Genomic DNA, 22,757 nt, shown 5'->3' with positions numbered 1-22,757 from the left:
CCAGTGTGCTTTTAGGCCTCACTGAACTACAAACCCCAGAATGCCACAGGAGGCAGCCAGAGCAGTAAAAGTGGAATAGCAGCACTATGAGAGTAGTACAGTGATCTCCATAGTAAACCACCCTCAAGTTGATCCCAGCTCATGGCAAGCCTGTGGATGAGACACCTCCAAGGTCCACTATCCTCTGCTGCTCTGCTTGTCCATGACCTCCTGATTGAGTCTACCCATCTGGCACGTGGTCTTCCTCTCTTTCTACTGCCCTCTAGCTTTCCTAGCACTATTGTCTTTTCTAGTGATTACTGTGAGTACAGTCAGCCCTTCCTTTATGCGGGGGGATCCGTTCCGGACTCCCCCACGTAAAGGGAATTCCGCCTATGCTTGAGCCCCATTTAAATGAATGGGGCTCATGCTTGTGGTGGTGTGGCAGTGCGCGTGTGCCACAGGCGTGCACCCCATTATCCCTTATGGGATGCACCACCCTTTCTCCCAGCACAGCTTTCAGTGTATGCTGAAAGCCGCATAAAGCGCGCCCACGTATGATGCAGGCGTGCTGTACTGTGTTTTAACTCTTATTAAAAAAAGGAACCATTCCCTGGTGAAAGGCAAGAGTATCATCTGTCCTGGAAGCACTGACCCTCTTCTACTTTCTCATCCATCCAGTCTTTACTGTGAGCATAAACAGTTATGCCTGCTGGAATTTTGTAAATTCTTTGGCATCATCCTTTAGATCCTTTGTTACCTGCCCCTAAGTTTTATCCTCAACAACAGGTCCAAGTAAGGACTGTACTTTAACTCTTACTTTTTAAAAAAGGAACCATTCCCTGGTGAAAGGTAAGAGTGTACTCTACAGTGGAAGCACTGACTCTCCCTCCCCTCTTTCATCCATCTAGCCCAGTGATTCCCAGAGTCTGGTTCACCAGGTGTTTTAGACTTCAGCTCCCAGAAGCCTCAGCCTCCTTGGCCAGTGGTCTGGCCCTTGGGGTGAGCACAAACAGTTATGCCTGCCAGCATTTTGTAAATTCTTTGACATCAATTTCCTTTGCTTAACCCTTTACATCCTTTGTTACATCCTCTTACCCTCAACTTACCCACAGGTCATATCAAAATCCATAATTTTGGCTCCAAAACCTGCCCTCAACTTGAGATTGACTTATGATTGAGTATATATGGTAGGTACACTTTAAACAGGAAGAGGCGAGTCCAGGAGTAAAGTACGATTTGATGGAAGTGTTTAAGGGGAGGTGGTATAATAGTTTCTTATTCAGAACCTGAAGTTGCCCTTGTATCTCTGCTGCTTAGATAAGTGCTTTTTGAAGTTGAAGGGACTGGAGATTGCTGGAGTAGAAAAGGCATTCAGTATTTTGTGCTGGCTGGAATTCTTAATTTCTGACCTATCTCTGGGTAAACATATGCAGAAATAATCCAGTTTGAGTCCAGTTTTACTGCCTTGGCTATGTGCTAGGGAATCCTGGGAATTGTTGTTTAGTGTGGCACCAGAGCTCTCTGACAGAGAAGGCTAAATGTTCCACAAAACCACAGTTCCCAGAATTCCCTAGCACTGAACCAAGGCAGTTAAAGCGGTCTCCAACTGGATTATTTCTGAAGTGTGTTTTGGACCATCTTCTCTGTGTTAAGTGGAGTTGGATTGAACAGCAGTCAACTGAGTTCAAGCACACTGACGCAGCTTGAATCTGGTAGTATGTTAAATCTGCTCTGGTAGGCAGGTACTTTAACTTTTATGAAGCAAAATGTTTTCTGTGACTTGCTTTGTATTCTTAGACAATAAACTGATTTCAGATGTTGTTGTCCTCTTAACCTACTACACAAAGTAGACTGGAGTGGTCCACCCCATGTTACTTTGTTAACAATCAAGAGTGTAGAGAAGCTCCTCTTAACATTAAATATCTTAAAACTAGGAGAATGGTAATGATAAAACTTTACTCTCTACGTTCATGTAAACAAAATTGTGCAGTGTGAAGTTTTTTCTTCTGGACAACTTACAGTAGTAAATGCTTCATCTGTTTATTGTACAGAAATTAGCTTAACTTCATAAAGAAAGTCAACCAAAACCATGTGAGGAGAGTCCTTTTTTTAATAAGACTTAACTGAGGGTGATGTAGCCATATGCTAAAAATAACTGCCATAAATGTTTCCTAAAAAAAGTTGTAATTGCATCACAAATAATAGACAGAATTATAGTTGGAAGTATTGAGTCTTCTTGGCCTAATGATAGATTTGTTAGACTGAACTAAATGTTCACTGTTCATGTTTTTGTATTATCCAGTATGATCAGTTATGGATGGCAAGCTTTGAGTGGTAAGTAGTTCTTTGTGTTTCTGCCACATGATTTTTAATTTCTTTCTTTAAAATCATATTTTCTAAAAAGCAAAATCCACAAAAAAATGGAGACTTGGGTGCCCCATTTGTAGGTGGTAAGTACTGTAGAGCTAAATGAGATCAAGTCTAGTAGATGGAGTAGGAAATAGATTGGGAGCACTAGGGTTCAAATCCTGCCCATCCATGAAACTGATTTAGTCACTAGCCTGTGGTCATCATTTTTCAGCTTTACCAAATTACTGGGAGGTTGTTGGAGTAATTTATGTGTCATTCAGAACTTGACAGAAGGCAAACTACAAATGCCACAACCCCATCTCTTTTGCACCTTGGCAAACTGGCTAGTTTCATGGAACTGGGACCCCACACTGGCTCTGCTTAAAACAATAGGCCAGCAGTGGCGGTTTATCCATCAGTGATTTGTACATGTTTTCATGGTGGCTGCAGATGTCTTGTATCCAGTTGTTGAATAGACGGTATCTTGTGGGTTTCAGGTGATCTGCTGTGCCAGTTGATAGCTTGCTTAAAAAGGCAGCTCATGTTGGTGTCAAATGATTAGGAATAATGTGTACAACAGCTTCCTGCATCAGTAATGGAAGGTATATATCGGTTGTTATTGAAGCCCTGTGCATAGCTTGGTTGTGTTGTAGCTGGGCATTATGTTGTCCTTTACTTATGCCAACCTGGGATACAGTACTATTGCCATGTGCAATATAGAAACATGCCTCCTATGTTCTAAACATATATTTGTATTTTTCCCCACATACTATTACATTGATACTTTTACAGATGCCACTGTATCCATACCATCCCCCCTTCCACATATTAAAAGTATAGTTAAAATAATTCCTTTCTGAGGGAATTTCAAGGATTTATATGTTAAATGAAGTGCATTTGAAGAACAGTTTGCTGCAGCATTTAATTTTAAATTCATCTTCTGTAGCAATATAATTCTAATAAGAACAGAGTAGTAATTTTTATTCTGAATTTTAAACTTTGGTTCAAAACACACTGCAGAAATAATCCAATTTGAGACTGCTTTAACTACCTTGGCTCAGTGCTAGAGTATTCTGGGAACTGTAGTTTTGTGAGAGATTTAGCCTTCTCTGTCAGAGAGGTCTGGTGTCACAATAAACTACAATTCCCAGGATTCCCTAGCATTGAACCAGGGCAGTTAAAGCGGTCTCAAACTGGATTATTTCTGCAGTGTGTTTTGGACCATTATTAAGTTTCAAAGGATTTCTCACATTGCTTTTCCAAAGATGCCGCAAAGTCATGGAATGTTTGATGAAAATGGGAATGAGGCAAAAAAAACCCCCAAAAAACCCACCCCTGAGCAGTCATTTGTGTGTGTATTTAGGGCCTGAACAGACAGTCCAAAATAAAGCTGCTTTGGGTCACTTTGGAGGTATGCTGTTTAAATGACACTTGCATCTTAAGAGGCCAGAAGCTGCACCAAAGCTGTGCTCTAGTCATTAATAATAATAATAATAATGATGATGATGATGATGATGATGTTTTATTTATATTTTCCCGCTTCTCCCAATGGATCGAAGCGGGATTACAATCAGAACATATAATACAACAATACAGATACAAATGCAATTACAAATATTTCCAATAACAGTTATTAAAAACAGAGTATAAAAAAATGTTCTATCTAAAAACATACAATATGCCGATCCTAGCTAACATCCTGAGGTAGACTTCTGTTTGGGGATGATATTCTTTACATTGTGTAGGGAGAGGCGTTCCTTCAAGTAACTTAGGACTGGATCGTGGCTTTGGCGCGGCTTCCAGCCTCTTAGGACGCATGCATCTTTTAAACAGCATATCTCCAAAGTGGCCCGAAGCAGCTTTATTTTGGCCTCTCTGTTCGGGCCCTTAGTTAATGATTTTGGGCCTGAATTGAGTTGCATCTTTATAGAATCAGCTCACCAGTGGCTATGTTGATTCGGGCTACTGGGAGTTGTAGCCCAGCAACATCTGTAAAGGCCACAGTTGCCCACCCCATTTTACAGCAGACTTTAGTTACCATTTCGGCATATACAGATACAAATGCAATTACAAATATTTCCAATAACAGTTATTAAAAACAGAGTATAAAAATGTTCTATCTAAAAACATACAATATGCCGATCCTAGCCAACAATAAGTTTTTATTGTTGAGTCCAGGAATGTGGAACCTTGGGCCATTCAGATTTTTCTGTTTTCTGTCTCATCCTGAGGCAACATAACTAGGGCTGATGGGAGATTGTAATCCAACAGCATCTGGAAGGCTGCAGGTATCCAACCTCTGGCTTAGTGGAGCCATACAGTACATCCTCATGAGGACAATATGTCTCACTTATGTGATCTTGAATGCCCCTTAACAGTAGCCAGTAAAGATAGGCTCCGTTTCCCATGAAACTCTCCAAGGCTGCATGTACACTGCATAATTAATGCAATGTGATGCCCCTTTTAACTGCCATGGCTCAGTGCTGTGGAATTCTGGGATTTGTAGTTTTGATAGATATTTGGCCTTTTCTATCAAACTGTACCGATGCCACAATAAATTACAAATCCCATTATTCCACAGGAAATACTGTAGCTATGGCAGTTAAAGTTGTGTCAAACTGCATTCATTTCGCAGTGTGGCAGCAGCCCCAGTCAAAATGGTAAAGATAGAATTATTTGATCACTTCACATTAAAAAAAAAGCTGGTATCTGGAAGATATTTTCCTTTTGCATTTTCAGATTCTCAGTTTTCCAAGGTAGGAAGCAGAAATGATAGTATATGTCTGAAAGGGAAATACAGTTGTCCCTCCATTTTCATTTTGGACTCCCCCACGAAAATGGAAATTTGCACACATTCAAGCCCCATTGGCTTGAATGGCTGTGCGCGCCATTTTAACCCTTCTCACTTGCTGGTCTGTGAAGGACCAAGACTACAGACTCGGAAGTCCATGAAAATGGAGGGAGGACTATATTCAAATTTCTATCTAAGAGCTTAGCTGGACACATCAAATTGCATGATACATGAGGCTGACCAATATCTATCTTCTACATAGATAACTGTTCAAAAGGTTTTTCACTTTCTCCCTGATGAGCTGGTTTTCCACAAATTTTTGTCAAATAAAGTATTCAGATATTTGATTTTTTTAGTTGTGATTTTATTGTTGGTGCAGTTCCAAAAAGTCTTACAAGAAAAGTACCAAGAAATCTGTTTAATATGTCATAGATTATATACTGGAGCACTATGGCTTCTTTGCCTCATTAGTCCTCTTCACAAAGGTGGGGTTGTAATGTAGCTATTGCTCCTATCCACACTAACTGGAAGCTCCAATGAACATAGCAAGCATACAATGATCATTTGTTAATTCCCCAGCATTTTCTTTACTGCCATTTTAATCCTGAAGGAGTTCACAGCAAAGAGTCTATATTCTTACTTTGACTCATTTATCTATCTCATACATCAGCCTGATGCTTGATGCCTCCTGATGGTAGGAATGGCAGTGCAACCCATCTAGAGGACACCAGATAAAGAATCTCACTTTAAAGCAGATACTTTTTTGAATACCATGTATGAGGGAAAATGTTGCAATAATTTGATTCTATGTTTTGAACATTGATCTTAATAAAATTAATTTATTGATTCTGTAAATTGCCTTATAAGAAGTGTAGCTATCTCATCCTGACATGCTTGAGCTTGAGAAGATTTGTGAACAAGTCAAGTGGTACATAACAGCATGTTTCTTTAAAACCTAAAGCAGTGGCCAGCAGAGAAGCTTGATGAACTCAAACTAAAAAAAAGCTTATGAAACAAAAGAATTTCAGAAAGATTATTTTTAAGTCAAACCACCAACCAATATTGAAAATATTAAAGTTGTCTGTGCAATACAAAATTGGTATGTTTGGCATGTTTATTGTTTATATGTTGTGAGAAGAATTCTCACTTGGCTGGAAACAGAATTAGATAATTATGTTTGAGAACAATGAAAGGTGGCTTGTGGTCCTTTTGCATGTTTTGGACAGTAGTTCCTATACACATTAGCCAGCATGGCAACTGGTCAGGAATGATGGGAACTGGAATCTAAAACTTGGAAGGTACCTTGTTACCTGCCCTTTACAGGGATGTATGTCAGTGATGAATCAGTAAATAAAGGCAAAGTAATTTCATTTATAAATTGCTTATTAAACATGTATTTTTGTTAAATATGCAAAGCATTGCACAACATCAAATCGATCAGTACCTCTTGTTTATCACGAGTAGAACTACAGCTGCTTGTGGCATTATGTTCCAACTTGTATTGCCTGTAAACCGCCGTGATCGTGGGAACGGCGGTATAGAAATAAAATTTCAATCAATCAATCAATCAGTTATACCTCAGCAAATGAGTGAAGCTGGAGGATTACCTTCTTCATATCCTCATAAGGTGGGGAAGAATATATGGGAAAGTGTTTCTTTATGTATGCACAGGGCCCAGAATGTGCTTAAGACTTTAAATGCAATAAAAACCTTGCACTGTCTTCAGAAAATATCCGGTCTTAGTGCAGAAGAGCAAATGCTGGATTGCAGAATTCTACCTGCTACAGCTTCTGAATCATAGACAGGTCCCGTTGGATTTGTGTTCCTGGGCTTGTGTTGTAAACTGGGATAATGTAAATTACAGTGTGGGGAGCCTATTCTATAGGTACTCATTGGAGGTTAAGGGGTATTTGTTCCAATACAGCTGAAGTTGCCACAAAATTAACAATTTTACTCAACCCTCCACCCATTTTAAAGAGGTTGAAAGCGTGAAACATCACAGCTTACTTTTTCCAAGTTAAAGAAACATCCTCCAAAGGGATCACAAGAGGCAACACCTGCTTATCTCAAGGAGACTTGGCTGGGGTAAGCTGGCTTGACATTCAGTGACAGTTCCTCTTCAGAGGGGCACACATACAGAGAGCAACTGATAAGAACTGTGTTCTTCTGCTTTGTCTTCTCCAGCAGGCTTCCCAGGTAGAGCAAGCACATCAGGGGAGACAAAGAGAGAGTGGGGGAGGCAGGCAGCACACCTGTTACTATGTCTTCTAGCAAGCATGGCAAGTGAAGAAAGACCTCAATTATTCCTCTCCACCCCTCAAGGACAGAATACCTTCCGGCCCCAACAAACTCCAGAGATTTGAGTTTCTTCCTCCCCTATTTTGAACAGGGAAAGGAAACCCCTTCCTTCCAGCAGTCCCAATTGTTTTCACTCGCCACTTGCTGTTCTTGGTGCCATAGGCAGCTAAAAACAAACTAGTTCAGTCACCTTTTCTTACTGCTCAAAACTCTTTTAAACAGCCGTGTTCTGCCACCCTATTCTTTTGTCTCTCCCACCTTGCAGAACCGTATAGGAGTGCTCAGAAAGCTATGCATTGTGGGTGAGATTTTCATTTATTTATTCCTGGAGAAACATTGCAAATTTGAAATGTAATTGGGGCAATGCAAATTATAATGTTAAAATATAGTACCACCCAGAATGGACTGTCATCAAAATGGAAAGCAGTGAAGTAGCAATACTGACAATATCCAGGGAGAGGATTTGGTGCTGTTTTGTCAAGACATTTGAAACAAGAGTCTTATTAGAAATATATGGCATACAGATGCCAGGTTTTCAATGTAAATCAAATCTTTCCCTCTACAATAATTTAGATTTGTGAGACTTAACAGTTGCATGTTATATATGTAAAGGAATGTAAATGGATTAACAAGATGATTAAATTTAACAATGGTAAGGAATAGAGTAGTTCTCTCCAAAAAACTCATAATAAACCCAGAACAAAATAAAGAAACCAAAACTGTGGAAAACATGCTTTTAGTTAAAAGAATATTAATTGTCCATACTGCTTTCTTCCCTTGTGCAGTATGTAATTCAGAGTTAATACAAAACAAGTACAGTTGGCCCTTTGTATCCATGGATTCAACCATCCGTGGCGTGAAAAGGTGTGTATATATATATATATATATATATTCCCAAAACCAAATCTTGTTTTTGCCATTTTATATAAGGAACACCATTTTACTACTGTATATTTAATGAACATCCATGGATTTTGGTATCCACGGGTGGTCTGGAACCAAACCGCAGTGGATACTGAGGGCCCACTGTATCTTAGTAGTTTTGACACAAGATCTTGGTTTTGAAGTTATTCCAGACATTTAGATTTCACACCTCAGAAGTCTTTCTCATTTATGCTTCCCTCCATCTTGTGTAATAATGGATTTTGTTTTGGTTACTGTTAGAGTTGTTCTTAATACCTGGCGTTTAAAGATAAATTACAATACAAATTACAATACAAAGGGCTGCAATTTTAGAAGTAAAAGGGATAGACATGACTTCTTGCTACTTGATCAAGAGGAGAACTGGTACACATCTTCATCTGGTAGATTAGTGTGGAAAATGTATGATCCCCAATTAGGTGAGAACAGATAGGGGCTTCCTTATCCAAAATATTTGGGACCAGAAGTGTTTGGATTTTGAATTTTTTTTTAATTTTGGAATGTTGGCATATACATAATGTGAGATGGGACCCAAGTTTAAACATGAAATTAATTAATGTTCCATATATACCTTATAGCCTGAACATAATTTTTTTCACAATATTTTAAAAATAATTTTGTACATGAAACAAAATTTGTGTATGAAACAAATTTTGCACACGAAACAAAATTGTGTATGTTGAACCACCAGAAAGCAAAGATGTCACTATCTCTGTTACCCATGGAAAAAAATTTTGGATTCTGGAGTATTTCAGATTTTGGAATTCTGGATGAAGGAGATTCAATCTGTATATCTAATTTTTACATAATTAGCAACTACATCAATTTCGAAATAACAGTGAATCCCTGGAGCTTGTGAGGGGTAATTTTTGCTTTGTTTGCTGTTGCAATATTAAAGATACTAATACTGAGCTCTCTATTTTATGTCTCCTATTTTCTTTAAGATAAAGACATACATATACATACTCTATTCATAAATAAGCACAGAAATAAAGATTGCTGATGTGGTCTTAGTGCAGCATTCTCAGAATGAGATACTATAGGTTTTTGGAAAAGTGACAGCCCAGACCTGCTTTACACATTACATTTTTAAAATGTGTACAGTGAGATGACACTATGCAAAGGCAACCCCTCCCCCTGAACAAATATTGCCAAGAAAACCCCCTGATCCTTAGAGATCACCATAGAGATTAAGTGGTGCACAGCAACAGCAATATATGAACCAATAGGGAGAGACTAGAAAAATGTTAACATGATCCACTTACAGTTTCAACTCGCAGTTCTCCAAACTATGACTATCCCATAAACAATTGGTGAGAATTTTATGGTCCTCCAGATGTAGAGCTGCAACTTCCAGCAGTCCTTGCCAGCATAGCCAATAGTGAGGAATGCTAGGAGCTGTACACCATAATAATTTGGAAGGTCACATAACTTCCACCCCTCCTGTGCATAATACATGTGACTACAGTCGGCCCTTCTTATACACTGATTTTTTATACATGGATTCAAGCATACACAGTTTTAAAATGTTCAAAAAAAAAGTATAAATTTCAAATACCAAACCTTGATTTTCCATTTTTTATAAGGGACTCCATTTTGTTATGTCATATTTAATGAGACTTGAGCATACATGGATTTTGTTATACTTTGGGGATCTTGGAACCAAACCCCAGCGTATAACAAGGGTCCAATGTATTCTATACTATGGCCTGTTACAGACAGCCAAAATAAAGCTGCTTCGAGTCACAGTGGAGGTTTGGTGTTTCAATGATGCATGCGTCCTAAGAGTCCAGAAGTCACACCAAAGCCACGCTCCAGTCCTTAAGGCTGGAGCGTGGCTTTGGTGTGACTTTTGGACTCTTAGGAGACATGCATCATTGAAACACCATACCTCCACTGTGACTCGAGGCAGCTTTATTTTGGCTGTCTGTAGCAGGCCTATGTTTTGCACAATCAGAATGGGTCGTAAACAGTTTATTCCTCATCACATGTTTTGTTTCAAATTCATGATCAGTCTCTCTATCAGTATAGGCAGGTGTTAGTGATACAGTCTGTCCTCGCCTTACGCGGGGGATCCGTTCCGGATCCCGCCGTGTAAGGTGAATTCCGCCTATGCTCGAGCCCCATTGGAAACAATGGGGCTCGTGCATGGCGGCGCGGCGGGGCGCAACGGGGGCGCGCGCCCATTCAATTGAATGGGACGCTCCGCCCTGTGCGCGCCCCGCGGCTTGAGCGCGTATGTTCAAGGCCGCGTATGGCGCGGGCGCGCTGTAATAGCAGTGGTAGTTTAGATTATCTGGTGGATAATTTGATCAGTTTACCTAGGCCTAATGCCATTACTACTGTTGGCCATACTTCCAACAATGTTACTACATGGAAGTAACACATTTATAACGCATGGCTAGGAAAACCAGGCTTAGATGATCGCAGGAAAGCTTGAATGTTGGGCTTACATGCCCACCTTCCTCCTCTGCATAAAGGAGGAGGAAAATGAAATATTTTGGTTTTGATTGAACCAGTTTCTTATATACATATTTGTGAGACTGCTTTATTGTAACTCCATTTAAATAGAGATCCAAATGTGGATTTATATTCTGGCACATTAATTAGAGGGCCACAGATCTCTCAGTTTGTACGTAATGGGAAACTGATTTGGTAAAAAGAAAGTAGAAGCTTTCAGTCACCTTCCATGTGCAGAAGAGGGTGGTAGCAATGTGCGAGCCTAGAACTTGTTATGTCTTCTTTGTGATAATCAAAATCATGGTTTAGAAATTCAGGAGCAGGCAACCTAGGTCTCTGATAAATTTCAGTTTGCTATTACTCTCTTGATTGCTTTTTTTTACTATACTCTATTAAAAAACATGTACAGGGCACCACTTAGTCTCCACCTCAGATGATCAGCCGCAATAAGCCTTTGTGGGTTAGTTTTGCCATCTTATTTCCAGTTCTTTAGGTGAAATTAAAGGGTCAGGTGATTATTTATGTTCAGGTTTACACCTTTTGTACTGATAGAAGTTTGCAACAAAATATAATATGCATATAATAATATCAATATAAAAATTAAAATGGATTTCCCCCCACTAATTAAGATGAATAATTGAACTGAGCCATTCTAGAACACTTCAGAGGTAAATTAGGCCTGGCCTGTCAGATTCTGCAAGTGGAAGGCTTAGGTTTTCCTACCATACTTTTTTAAATAATAGAAAACATGTGGGAGTCAGTAGTTTGAACAAGGTCTGTGAAACGTTACTCAGCCATAAGACTCACTGTATTTGTGAGATACCAAGTCTTTTTCAGCCTGATCTGTCTGACAGGTTTGTTGTCAGAGTGAAATGAAGAGGAAAAAACCATATCCACTGACTTGAGTCCCTTAGGAAAGCAGAAGCATGGCAAATAAATAATTACCCATTGATAATGTTTCTGTTGATAACAATTTCTTGAATCAGATTCAGTTTTATCAAAGAACGATTTAGAAGTATCACTTCATCATACTGCAAAGCACCTGGTAATCGAACTGAGGAGAACAAATGTTTTATACCACCATAGCAGCCTGAACACACTGGAATTTGTTGCATTTTATAAGTAAGAAGGATCAGATCTGATGAATACTTGAATGAGAGGCCATCCTAGTATACTAAGGCTTAGAAAGGCTACTGCCCAAGACCCTGAAAAACCATTGCCAGCTCTGAACTAAATTAACTGAAGGTGTAATTGAATGTGAGGCAGCTTCCTATATTTCTAAGTCTGTTGTAAGTAATAATTTGTTGGTTTGTTCAATAAAAACAATTTATGAATCAACTGTGTTGAATGACTAGTAATAAAATAAAAGGAACATTTTTATCTGTTGGGTACTTGTTGATACTGCAAAGGACTGACTGGCTTTATTTAACATCAGAATGTTTATAAACCATATATGTGTGTCTGCACTTAACCTGGAACTGAGTTAATATTAGATATTGTATATTTGTCTAATAGTGTAGTTTTTGTGACAAAGCAGGGATAGTAGGTTTGTGTAGGTCAAAGAATTATTGCAAGGCTAGTGCTGCAAAAAGTTAGCTGTGGCAACTTCCCTGTGGCCCCTATCCAGCCTTTCAAGGGTACAAAAAGCTGCAAAAAGCGGCTCCTTTTTGCTCCCTTGAAAGGGCGCCATAGCTGTGTTGTTGCAGCTGTGCAGCACTCCTTCAGTGCTGCTTCATATGGACTCGGCGCCGGAGGAGCATCATGACGCCGCATGCCATCATCTGGACACCATGCCCCAACTCCGCCCTCAGGCCGCTCTGAAGAGGGCCTGAGCCATATTTGGAGGAATATATATTTAATGCCATGACACAGAGTAGTCCTGTTGTTGTTGTTGTTGTTGTTATTATTATGCTTTATTTATATAGCGCTGTACATACAAACAATAAAATAGATACGAGTAAACCTGCCCATGGCATACAATCTAAGAAGTAGTAGCATAATACATATAAATAATACATAACAATATAGGAAAGGGTTCAGTAAAACAAGCAACAAATTAAAAATGTCAAATAGCAAATAATGTTCTTGAGAGGAATGGCTAAAACTAATGGTACAGCTGAAAATTCATCTAGAAAGAAGTAAGAGAAATATGAGAGTTTCTAGTATATTGCTTTGAGTATGCCACAGGTAAAAAGCATAATATTTTTCATAGTTTTAAGCAGAGTTTGGAAAAGGAACTTTTCTAAAATGTGGTTTTAAGCAGATTCAGATATAATTTTGAACATCACTTTCCCATTTTCACAGCAGTGGCCAAACCCTATTTCTGTCCTCATTTTGTGAGGTATGAACAATGTTCATTTTTTCTTTACTACTACTAAATCTCCCCCCCTCCCCACCTCCTTTCATTTGCATTTTTTGACATGAATGCTTTTCGTTTGGTTTGTGGTGCCATTTTTAAATCCCTCTCATTGAACTCCTTGAGCCATATTTTTGAATCATGTGGAACCTTCGCTTTTTGATGGCTGTAGCTGCTCTTCCAGGTACCATATCTCTTTATATATTTTCGATCTGCTGTAGGAGATGTTTTATTCCCAGGGGATCATCCCAGAGCAGAGTTGTAACATTTTTAAAGGCCTTGAAACCAAAGTCTGTGGGTGATTATCTCCTCCTCGTAATTGGCAAGCATTGTCACTGGTGTACTGATTCTGTGAGAAACATTCATGTGATCAATTCTGACCTTTAAACATAGCCACACTGTGGGTGACTGTAGAAATGTTTCTTCTGTAACAGCACTGTATAGCTTATAGGACACCTAACTTGATTTTTTATTAAAAGCAAACTTCAATCATTCACATAAATAGCTGATCACTTTATTTATTGTTGTTTGCTTTCAAGTCATTTCCAACTCATGTCAATCCTAAAGCAAACATATGGCTTTTTCTTGGCAAGATTTGTTAAGAGGGGTTTTGCTTTTGCCTTCATCTGAGGCTCAGAGAGTGTGACTTGCCCAAGGTCACCCAGGGGGGTTCCATGAACAGGGATCTGAACCCTGGTCTCGAGAGTACATCACACTGGTTCTCAGCATTTTATGCTGTATGACATAATTGACTGTTGGATAGGCAGTATTCCTTAGAGCTGCTCCTCTAGTATATAATTCAGCTTTTCACACCCGTATGTTGCCATGGTGTTTGTGTACATTGCCACTTGCTAAAGTTTGTTAAGGAGATAAATTAAGTGATCCAATTCCATTGTATATGTTGATAACTAATTGTAATTATAGAATCATAGAGTTGGAAGAGACTGCAAGGGCCATCCAATCCAACCCCCTGCCATGTAGGAATTCTAAATCGAAGCATCCCTGATAGATGGCCATCCAGCCTCTGTTTGAAGATCTCTAAGGAAGGAGACTCCACTACACTCCAAGGGAGTGTGCTCCACTGTTGAACAGCCCTTACTGTCAGGAAGTTCCTCCTAATGTTGAGTTGGAATCTCTTTTCCTGTAGCTTGCATCCATTGCTCTGGGTCCTAGTCTCTGGAGCAGCAGAAAACAAGCTAGCTCCCTCCTCAATATGACATCCCTTCAGGTATTTAAACATGGCTATCATATCACCTCTTAACCTTCTCTTCTCCAGGCTAAACATCCCCAGCTCCCTAAGTCGTTCTCATAGGACATGGTTTCCAGACCCTTCACCATTTTGGTCGCTCCAGTTTCTCCACATCCTTTTTAAAGTCTGAAGTCACTTCTTAGATTCATAGAAATCTTGATGTATTTTTGTTGTATTTTTCCCTCCTTGCTATAAATATTAAGTATAAGTCTGCATCTGACTGGTTGAAAAAAATGTGCTGCATTTTAAAAATATTTGCAATTTCACCTCTTCAAGACTACTTCCTTTTTGGATGCTGTTGTGAACACTGTTGCACTGTTTTGTTTTTTGAGAATGGGTGGTTCTAATGGCTGTTTGGGCAATTCCTGTGTGGACTATGGGAAAGGCAAATATAAGGTGATTCAAAAAGAATTATGCAAAAGTAAAGCTGTTCTTACTTGAATCACCCTGTATATCCTCTTTGTTTACTATAAAGAGCAGAAACATTAGCAGAAAACTTTACTCTCAGATTGCTAAGGCAGAAAAAAACAGTAGCCCAAGGAATGAATGACAAAATGGGTAATTAAGAGGATGTTATGATTTGAAATTTTAGCTAACAGAGACTAACCTCATTATATATGTGTGTGTATGTGTGTATCCCATGGTATCTGACTGGTATACCTGAATATATTTTTCTCTCTCTTTTTCTAGGTGGGCTGTTGAGCTGTCATTCTGCAGCTAAACAGCATGCAGTCCTTTCGGGAGCAAAGCAGTTACCACGGAAACCAGCAGAACTACGCGCAGGAAGTGCATGGTGCATCCCGGCTAGAAGAATTTAGCACCCGCCAGCAGGCTCAGATGTTCCAGAGCTTTGGAGGAGGTGGAGGAAGCAGTAGCAGTGGGCGACGTGGAGCAACAGGAAGCTCTGCCTCAATGGCTGGTGAGAATTCTGGACATCAGAGCTATCAAGGTTTCAGAAAAGAAGCAGGAGAATTCTATTATATGGCCTCTGGTAAGGATCCTGTAACAGCCGGAGGACAGCAGCTCCCTCAGCGTAGGCCTTCTGGACCAGTGCAGAGCTACGGGCCACCACAAGGGAGCAGCTTCGGGAATCAGTATGGGAGTGAGGGTCATGTGAACCAGTTTCAAACACAACATTCATCTCTTAGTGGTGTAACTCACTATCAGCAGGATTATACTGGCCCTTTCTCCCCTGGTAGTACTCAGTACCAACAGCAGACTTCTAGCCAGCAGCAGCAACAAGTGCAACAGATGAGGCAGCAGCTCTACCAGTCTCATCAGCCTTTGTCGCAGGCCTCCAACCAGTCTGCCTCTAGCACATCTCATTTGCAACCAATGCAGCGTTCCTCAACTCTGCCTTCATCTGCTTCTGGCTATCAGCTACGTGTGGGTCAGTATAGCCAGCACTACCAGCCTCCAGCCTCTTCATCAACATCATTTCCTTCTCCTCAGCGTTTTGGCCAATCTGGACAGAACTATGATGGTAGTTACAATGTGAATACTGGCTCACAGTATGAGGGACATGCTGTGAGTTCAAGTGCACAAGGTTATGGGACTCAATCAAATTATAGCTTTCAGGCACAGCCAATGAAGAATTTTGAGCAGAAGTTGGCCCAAGCGGGTCAACAGGCACAAGGACAGGCACAACAATCTCAGCAGCAGCAGCAGCAGCCACCACCACAGCAGCAGCAGCCACAGCAGCAGCCGCCACAGCCTCCCTCACAGCATGTAATGCAGTACTCAAATACTGCAACAAAGCTGACTCTGCAAAGTCAAGTGGGGCAGTATAATCAAGCTGAGGTTCCTGTAAGATCACCCATGCAGTTCCATCAGAATTTCAGTCCTATATCTAACCCCTCACCAGCTGCCTCTGTGGTTCAGTCTCCTAGCTGCAGCTCTACACCATCTCCTCTCATGCCAAGTGGTGAGACTCTCCAATGTGGACAAAGCAACATACCTGTAGCCTCTAGAAACCGCATCTTACAGATGATGCCTCAGCTTAGTCCAACAACATCCATGATGCCAAGCCCCAGTGGTCAGAGTGGAGGTTTCAAAGGATTTGGGCTTGAAGGATTGCAAGAAAAGAGGCTTACAGATCCAGGACTAAGCAGTCTAAGTGCCCTAAGTAGTCAAGTGGCTAATCTTCCCAATACGGTCCAGCACATGTTACTCTCAGATGCTTTGGCTCCTCAAAAGAAAAGCTCTAAAAGGTCTTCATCATCCAAAAAGGCTGATAGCTGCACAAATTCAGAAGGTTCCTCACAGGCTGAAGAACAACTTAAGTCTCCTCTAGCAGAGTCCATTGATGGTGGCTGCTCCAGTAGCTCTGAGGATCAAGCTGAGAGGGTGAGACAATTGAGTGGTCAGAGCACCAGTTCAGACACCACCTACAAGGGGGGTAATTTAGAGAGATCTCACTCATCACCAGCACAAGCATCTCAAAATGAGCCCCCAAAACTGAGCACCAGCCCTGCAGATGAGGAAGAAATAGTGTCTCCTCCTGAAGAGAAGGAGGCCTTAGTTGCTATGGAAACTCCTCCAAAGGTAAATGAAAAGTCAGTTGGTGTGATAGTCTCCCGAGAAGCTATGACAGGAAGAATAGAAAAGCCAAGTGGGCAAGATAAACCCCAACAAGATGATGCTTCTGCTGGTACTCAAGCACCACCTTCTACCAGTGTGATGAAGGAGACCACTCTTACAGGATCACAGCAAGAGTCTCAAGGAGGAAGTAAAGGAAATAAAAGTGGGGACAACAGTACTAATCATAATGGAGATGGAAATAGCCAGATGGCACATGCTGTCATTGGCTGTAACTTTCCTGGCAGAACAGAGCCTTCCAAATCACCTGGTAGTCTGAGATATAGCTACAAAGACAATATAGGAGTTAGTGTGCAGAGAAATGCTGGCAACTTCCCACAGTACCCTTCCAGTCAGGATAAAGGGGATTTTCCAGGACACAGTGAACGAAAGGGCAGAAATGAGAAATTTCCTAGTCTGTTGCAGGAAGTCTTGCAAGGCTATCATCATCACCCTGACAGAAGATACTCTAGAAATGCACAAGATCATCATGGAATGGCTGCAAATGTGGAAAGTGCTATGAGACCTAATGTCCTGATCAGTCAAGCCAATGAATTAAGTAACAGAGGTCTTTTAAACAAAAGTATAGGATCTCTTTTGGAAAATCCACACTGGGGCCACTGGGATAGAAAGTCAAGTGGCACAGCTCCTGAGATGAAACAGATAAATCTGGCTGACTATCCCATGCCTAGAAAGTTTGAGATAGAATCCCAGTCTTCAGCTCATGAAGGAGGAGGACTTTCTGAAAGGAGATCAGTTATTTGTGATATATCACCTTTGAGGCAGATTGCTAGAGATCCAGGGCTTCATTCTGTAGGACATATGAGCACTGATGGCAGAGCTGGAAGGAGTGATCGTCTAACTCCTGGTTTAGGACAGTCGGTCATCCTCCCTGGTGGTCTGGTTGCCATGGAAACAAAACTGAAGTCTCACAGTGGCCAGATCAAAGAAGAGGATTTTGAACAGTCTAAGTCCTCTGCCAGCATCAATAACAAAAAATCAGGAGACCATTGTCATCTTGCCAGTTTTAAGCATGAGTCTTACCGAGGGAATCCTAGTCCTGGAGCTGCAGTACTTGATTCTGCTGACTACATGCTACAGCAGGATAGCCGATCAGTGCAGCTGAGACGAGGACCTGGCAGAATGGGAAATAGCCGTGAGGGAATGAGAGGTAAATCCCCCTCTCAGTTTCATGATTTGGCAGAAAAACTGAAGATGTCTCCTGGCAGAAGCAGAGGTCCTGGGACAGATCTTCATCATATGAATCCGCACATGGTGCTTTCTGACAGGGTCAACCGGGGGTCCTTGCACTCTCCTTTTCCATCAAATTCTGAAAGCTCCTCTTTGGCTTCAGTGTATCACACTAATACTCGATCTCATGCTTATGGTGATCCTAACCAGGGTTTGAATTCCCAGTACCACTACAAAAGGCAGCTATATCAACAACAGCAGGAAGAATATAAAGATTGGAACAGCAGTTCTGCCCAGGGGGTGATAGCGGCAGCTCAACATAGGCAGGAGGCAGCTAAAAAGAGCCCAAGGCAGCAGCAGTTCATGGACAAAGTAAGGAGTCCTTTGAAAAATGACAAGGATGGAATGATGTATCTTCATTCTGGTTCTTACCATGATATTGGAAGCCAAGAAGCCACTCGTTGCTTGCTGGGAAATGATGGTGCTCTTCAAAATAAGTGCAGTGAAATTAAGCAGAAGATTCAGCAACATGAATCAGGCTGGGATCTTTCCCGGCAAATGGCTCCTGGGAAGAACAGTGGGTCTCTAGGGGCAGCCAGTCAGAAGAGATTTGGTCCTCAAGACAGTGATCCACACAGGCGTGATGATGCTGGAGATGTACTTAAATCTGGCAATACTCTGGTAAGGATCCCAGGTCAAGAAGATCACTCTCCTCAGAATCCTTTAATCATGAGAAGGAGGGTCCGTTCTTTCATTTCTCCTATTCCCAGCAAGAGACAGTTGCAGGAAATGAAGAACAGTGTCACCGAAGACAAGACACGCCTGCTTGCTGCATCAAAAGATGGAGCTGATAAAACCCTCAACTCTTATACCCGCTGTTCACCAAGCCAAGATGTTGGCAAGTCACTCTCTAAAGGAGAATCTTCTAGAAACCTTCCAAGTCCTGACAGTAGAAACTGTTCTGCTGTTTCCCTTACAAGTCCAGCTAAAACAAAAATTCTGCCTCCACGGAAAGGCCGTGGCCTAAAATTGGAAGCAATTGTTCAGAAAATCACATCTCCCAATGTTAGGAGAAGTACTTCATCAAACTGTGCTGAAGCTGGTGCAGATGCTGTCACTCTTGATGACATTTTGTCCTTGAAAAGAGCTCCACCAGAGGGTGGGGACGCAGCTAATCATGGGGTGGAAGCAGAAAGTATAAAAGAAGAGATTGTATTAGATCAAGAAGGCCAAGAGCTGACCAGTGAAATCTCTCTAACAATATCATCTGAAGAATGGCATGGGGAGGGAGACGAGGTAGTAAAAAAGGAGACAACTGAGCTTTCCAATGTTGGCAAGGAGGGCTCAGTGCCCTCTGTGATTCCAGCATCTTCACAGAAATCTGTTGGTCAAGGAAGAACAGATGGATCTTTAGCTGGAACAGGATCTTTAGGCTTTTCTGAAACAAAAACTGTCTCCCCATCTAACATCTTGACTCCTGAAGCAAATGCAAAAGCTGAGGAAAAAGATGGAAATGTAGTTATTGTGACACCTAAGCCAGAACCCTTTCCTCCAAAGGGATATTTTCCTTCTGGTAAAAAGAAGGGAAGGCCTATTGGTAGTGTGAATAAACAGAAGAAGCAGCAGCAGCAGCCGCCACCACCACCACCACCACCTCCACCACTTCCAACAGTACCAGAAGCATTACAGCCACCAGAGGAAGCAGTAGGGGGAGAACCTAAGCCTAAAAGACAACGAAGAGAAAGGAGGAAAACTACAGCCCAGCCACGAAAGAGGAAAGCAAGACGAGCTGCTCCAATTGTGGAGCCTCAGGAGCCAGAAATCAAACTGAAGTATGCCACCCAGTCCCTTGATAAAACTGATACCAAGAATAAATCTTTTTTCCCTTATATTCATGTAGTAAACAAATGTGAGATAGGTGCTGTGTGCACAATAATTAATGCAGAGGAAGAGGAGCAGAATAAGCTGGTGAGAGGCCGGAAAGGGCAGAGGTCATCAACACCTCCTCCCAGCAATGCTGAGAGCAAAGTACTGCCTACTTCATCTTTCATGCTCCAGGGTCCTGTAGTAACAGAATCTTCTGTCATGGGCCACTTGGTTTGCTGCCTGTGTGGCAAGTGGGCCAGTTATCGTAACATGGGTGACCTCTTCGGACCTTTCTATCCACAAGATTATGTGGCTACGCTGCCCAAGAATCCTCCCCCTAAGAGGGCCACAGAAATGCAAAATAAAGTCAAGGTACGGCATAAAAGTGCTTCTAATGGTTCCAAGACTGATACAGAGGAGGAGGAAGAGCAGCAGCAGCAAAAGGAGCAGAGAAGCCTGGCTGCCCACCCTCGCTTTAAGAGACGCCACCGTTCTGAGGACTGCACTGGAGCTTCTCGGTCACTTTCAAGAGGAGCTGCTTGTAAAAAGGCAACCACTGAGGGTGGCAGTATGGGTGAGAAAACTCCTTCAGACTCTAAACCCCCCATTCCCACTTCTGAAGGTGTCCCAGAGTTGGAATTACAAATTCCTGAACTACCTCTTGACAGTAATGAATTTTGGGTCCACGAGGGCTGTATTCTCTGGGCCAATGGGATTTACCTGGTCTGTGGCAGGCTCTATGGGCTTCAGGAAGCTGTGGAAATAGCTAAAGAAATGGTGAGTACCACAGAGCAATCATGCTGTAATGTTTCATTTATAGCAAGTTTCATGGCGTTTCCTGTGTTTTGCTTTTACTCCCTCTGCTGTCCCTTCACCATATTTGTGCTTTTGTAATTGCTTGGATTAGTCATTCTCTATAGATGCTGAAAACCAGCTGAGAGGAAATCCCAGTTTATTTTACTTTTAGAATGATTTTGAACTGAGATTTATGTTGGCTTCTCTTAGGTATACTGGTGACATATTAAAACAAATACTGTCAACAACTTTCAATGAAGAGTCAACTAAAAATAAGGAATGGTTTGCTGTCACATAAGATGAATTTGAGCAACCCAGACCTGTGCCCCATCTGCCTTTAACACACAGGCACACACTACATTTCAGACCCCACAGAACTTTCTTCTGTTACAGTATTTTTTTTTTAAATACGAAAAATGCTTACTTCATTAATTTGTAACTAGTACAGGAAGTGGAACTACAGACGTCCCTATCACTTAGGTGGTAAATTAACTTACTTGAATTAACTTCTATTTTATATTGCTGCCTGTGGATAATCTCCACCTTAAAAAAAGTTGAAGTTAATTTTATGTGTCTTGTATGTATATCTGTATATGCTGTCTTTTGTACTCCATAAGAGGGTTTTTATTTGCTTCATCTCTCATTATTTTCAGATAGCACCCAAAAATCATCTGAACAATAGAGAATGAAGAATTTCAGAAATCATAAAAGGAGCTATATATGTGGAATCTACTTGTTTTAGTTAGGGTAGATCTGGTGGAGGTTATCTTTCCATGAATAATGCAGATGGAATAATTTTTAATTCTGTCCTACATCTGTGGTCTGTTTAAAACAAAAACTTAAAAACTTTTGGCATATTTTAGCTATAGTTGATTTCATGTTTTAAATTTTAAATAAGTATTATTACAGTCACCAGTAAAAGTTCTTCTTTATTTTCAAAAATAACATAAACAGCCTTGAAAATAATATTGTCTTATTTTGGCAGTTCAGCTACAATAGTAAAACAGTGATTTCCCCTTGAAACAAAATGCACAAAGAGTGAATGTATTGTTTTGCAGTTGAATAATAGTTCTGCAAAAGCATGGTCCAAACTGGAAAACAAGTTGTATTTGTTGTATAACAACATGTATGCTGTTTACCTATTGCATTGCTGAAATATGGCAGTGAAGTAATCTGCTCTTGGAAAAAAAATGGCTCCTTGTTGCTGGCACAAAACCATTGAAGGGCCTGTAACAAAGTGGTGGTGGAACATGGAATATACTGTACTCTATCTAGGTTTTAGGTCCAGCAGGCTGTTAGTAGAACAAGGCAACAAAAAAGATTAAATGGTCAAAGAAACCCATTTATGAGGGAAGGTTACAGCATCTAGGACTGTTTGGCTTCAGAAAAAGAAGAATAAGAACCCTTGCATTTCATACAGTTAGAATGCTATGATTCTACATATATTGCTATGGCATCTTCCTATGGAATTCTGTGGGTTTGTAGAATACAGATACCCTTTCCTAAACTGCAAGTCTCAGATTCCACTAAATGCTACATAGAATCATTATGGAGTTGGAAGAGACCACTAGGGCCATCAAGTCCAACCCCTTGCCATGCAGGAAATCCCATTCAAAGGATCTTTGACAGATGGCCATCCAGCCTATGTTTAAAGACCTTTAAGGAAGGAGACGTCACTACACTCCGAGGGAGTGTGTTCCACTGTTGAACAGCCCTTATTATTAACCTTTATTTATAAAGCGCTGTAAATTTACACAGCGCTACTGTCAGGAAGTTCCTCTTAATGTTGAGGTGGAATCTCTTTTCCTGTAGCTTGCATCCATTGCTCCGTGTCTCAGTCTCTGGAGCAGCAGAAAACAAGCTAGCTCCATCCTCAGTATGACTTCCCTTCAAACATTTAAACAGGGCTATCATATCACCTC

At 41.0% G+C, this 22,757-nt stretch overlaps 1 protein-coding gene across 9 annotated transcripts in view; it reads left to right on the top strand.

The window, feature by feature from the left end:
• The window catches only part of TCF20 (transcription factor 20), a 219,557-nt gene that overhangs the window by 156,182 nt on the left and 40,618 nt on the right, over nt 1–22,757 (top strand). For all 9 annotated transcript variants that reach the window (XR_016281220.1, XM_089523762.1, XM_089523761.1 and 6 more), the window contains one exon: nt 15,097–20,817. Coding sequence is in view for 8 of the 9 variants with exons in the window: in XM_089523762.1 (XP_089379888.1) it covers nt 15,133–20,817 (5,685 nt within the window). In the remaining variant the exon portion in view is untranslated. The remainder of the gene's footprint in view (nt 1–15,096; nt 20,818–22,757) is intronic.

Source organism: Sceloporus occidentalis, unplaced genomic scaffold (genome assembly GCF_023333645.1).
Source record: "Sceloporus occidentalis isolate IW3139 unplaced genomic scaffold, rSceOcc1.0.p SCAF_5, whole genome shotgun sequence".
NCBI lineage: Eukaryota > Metazoa > Chordata > Lepidosauria > Squamata > Phrynosomatidae > Sceloporus > Sceloporus occidentalis.
This window is presented reverse-complemented; position numbering and strand designations above follow the sequence as displayed.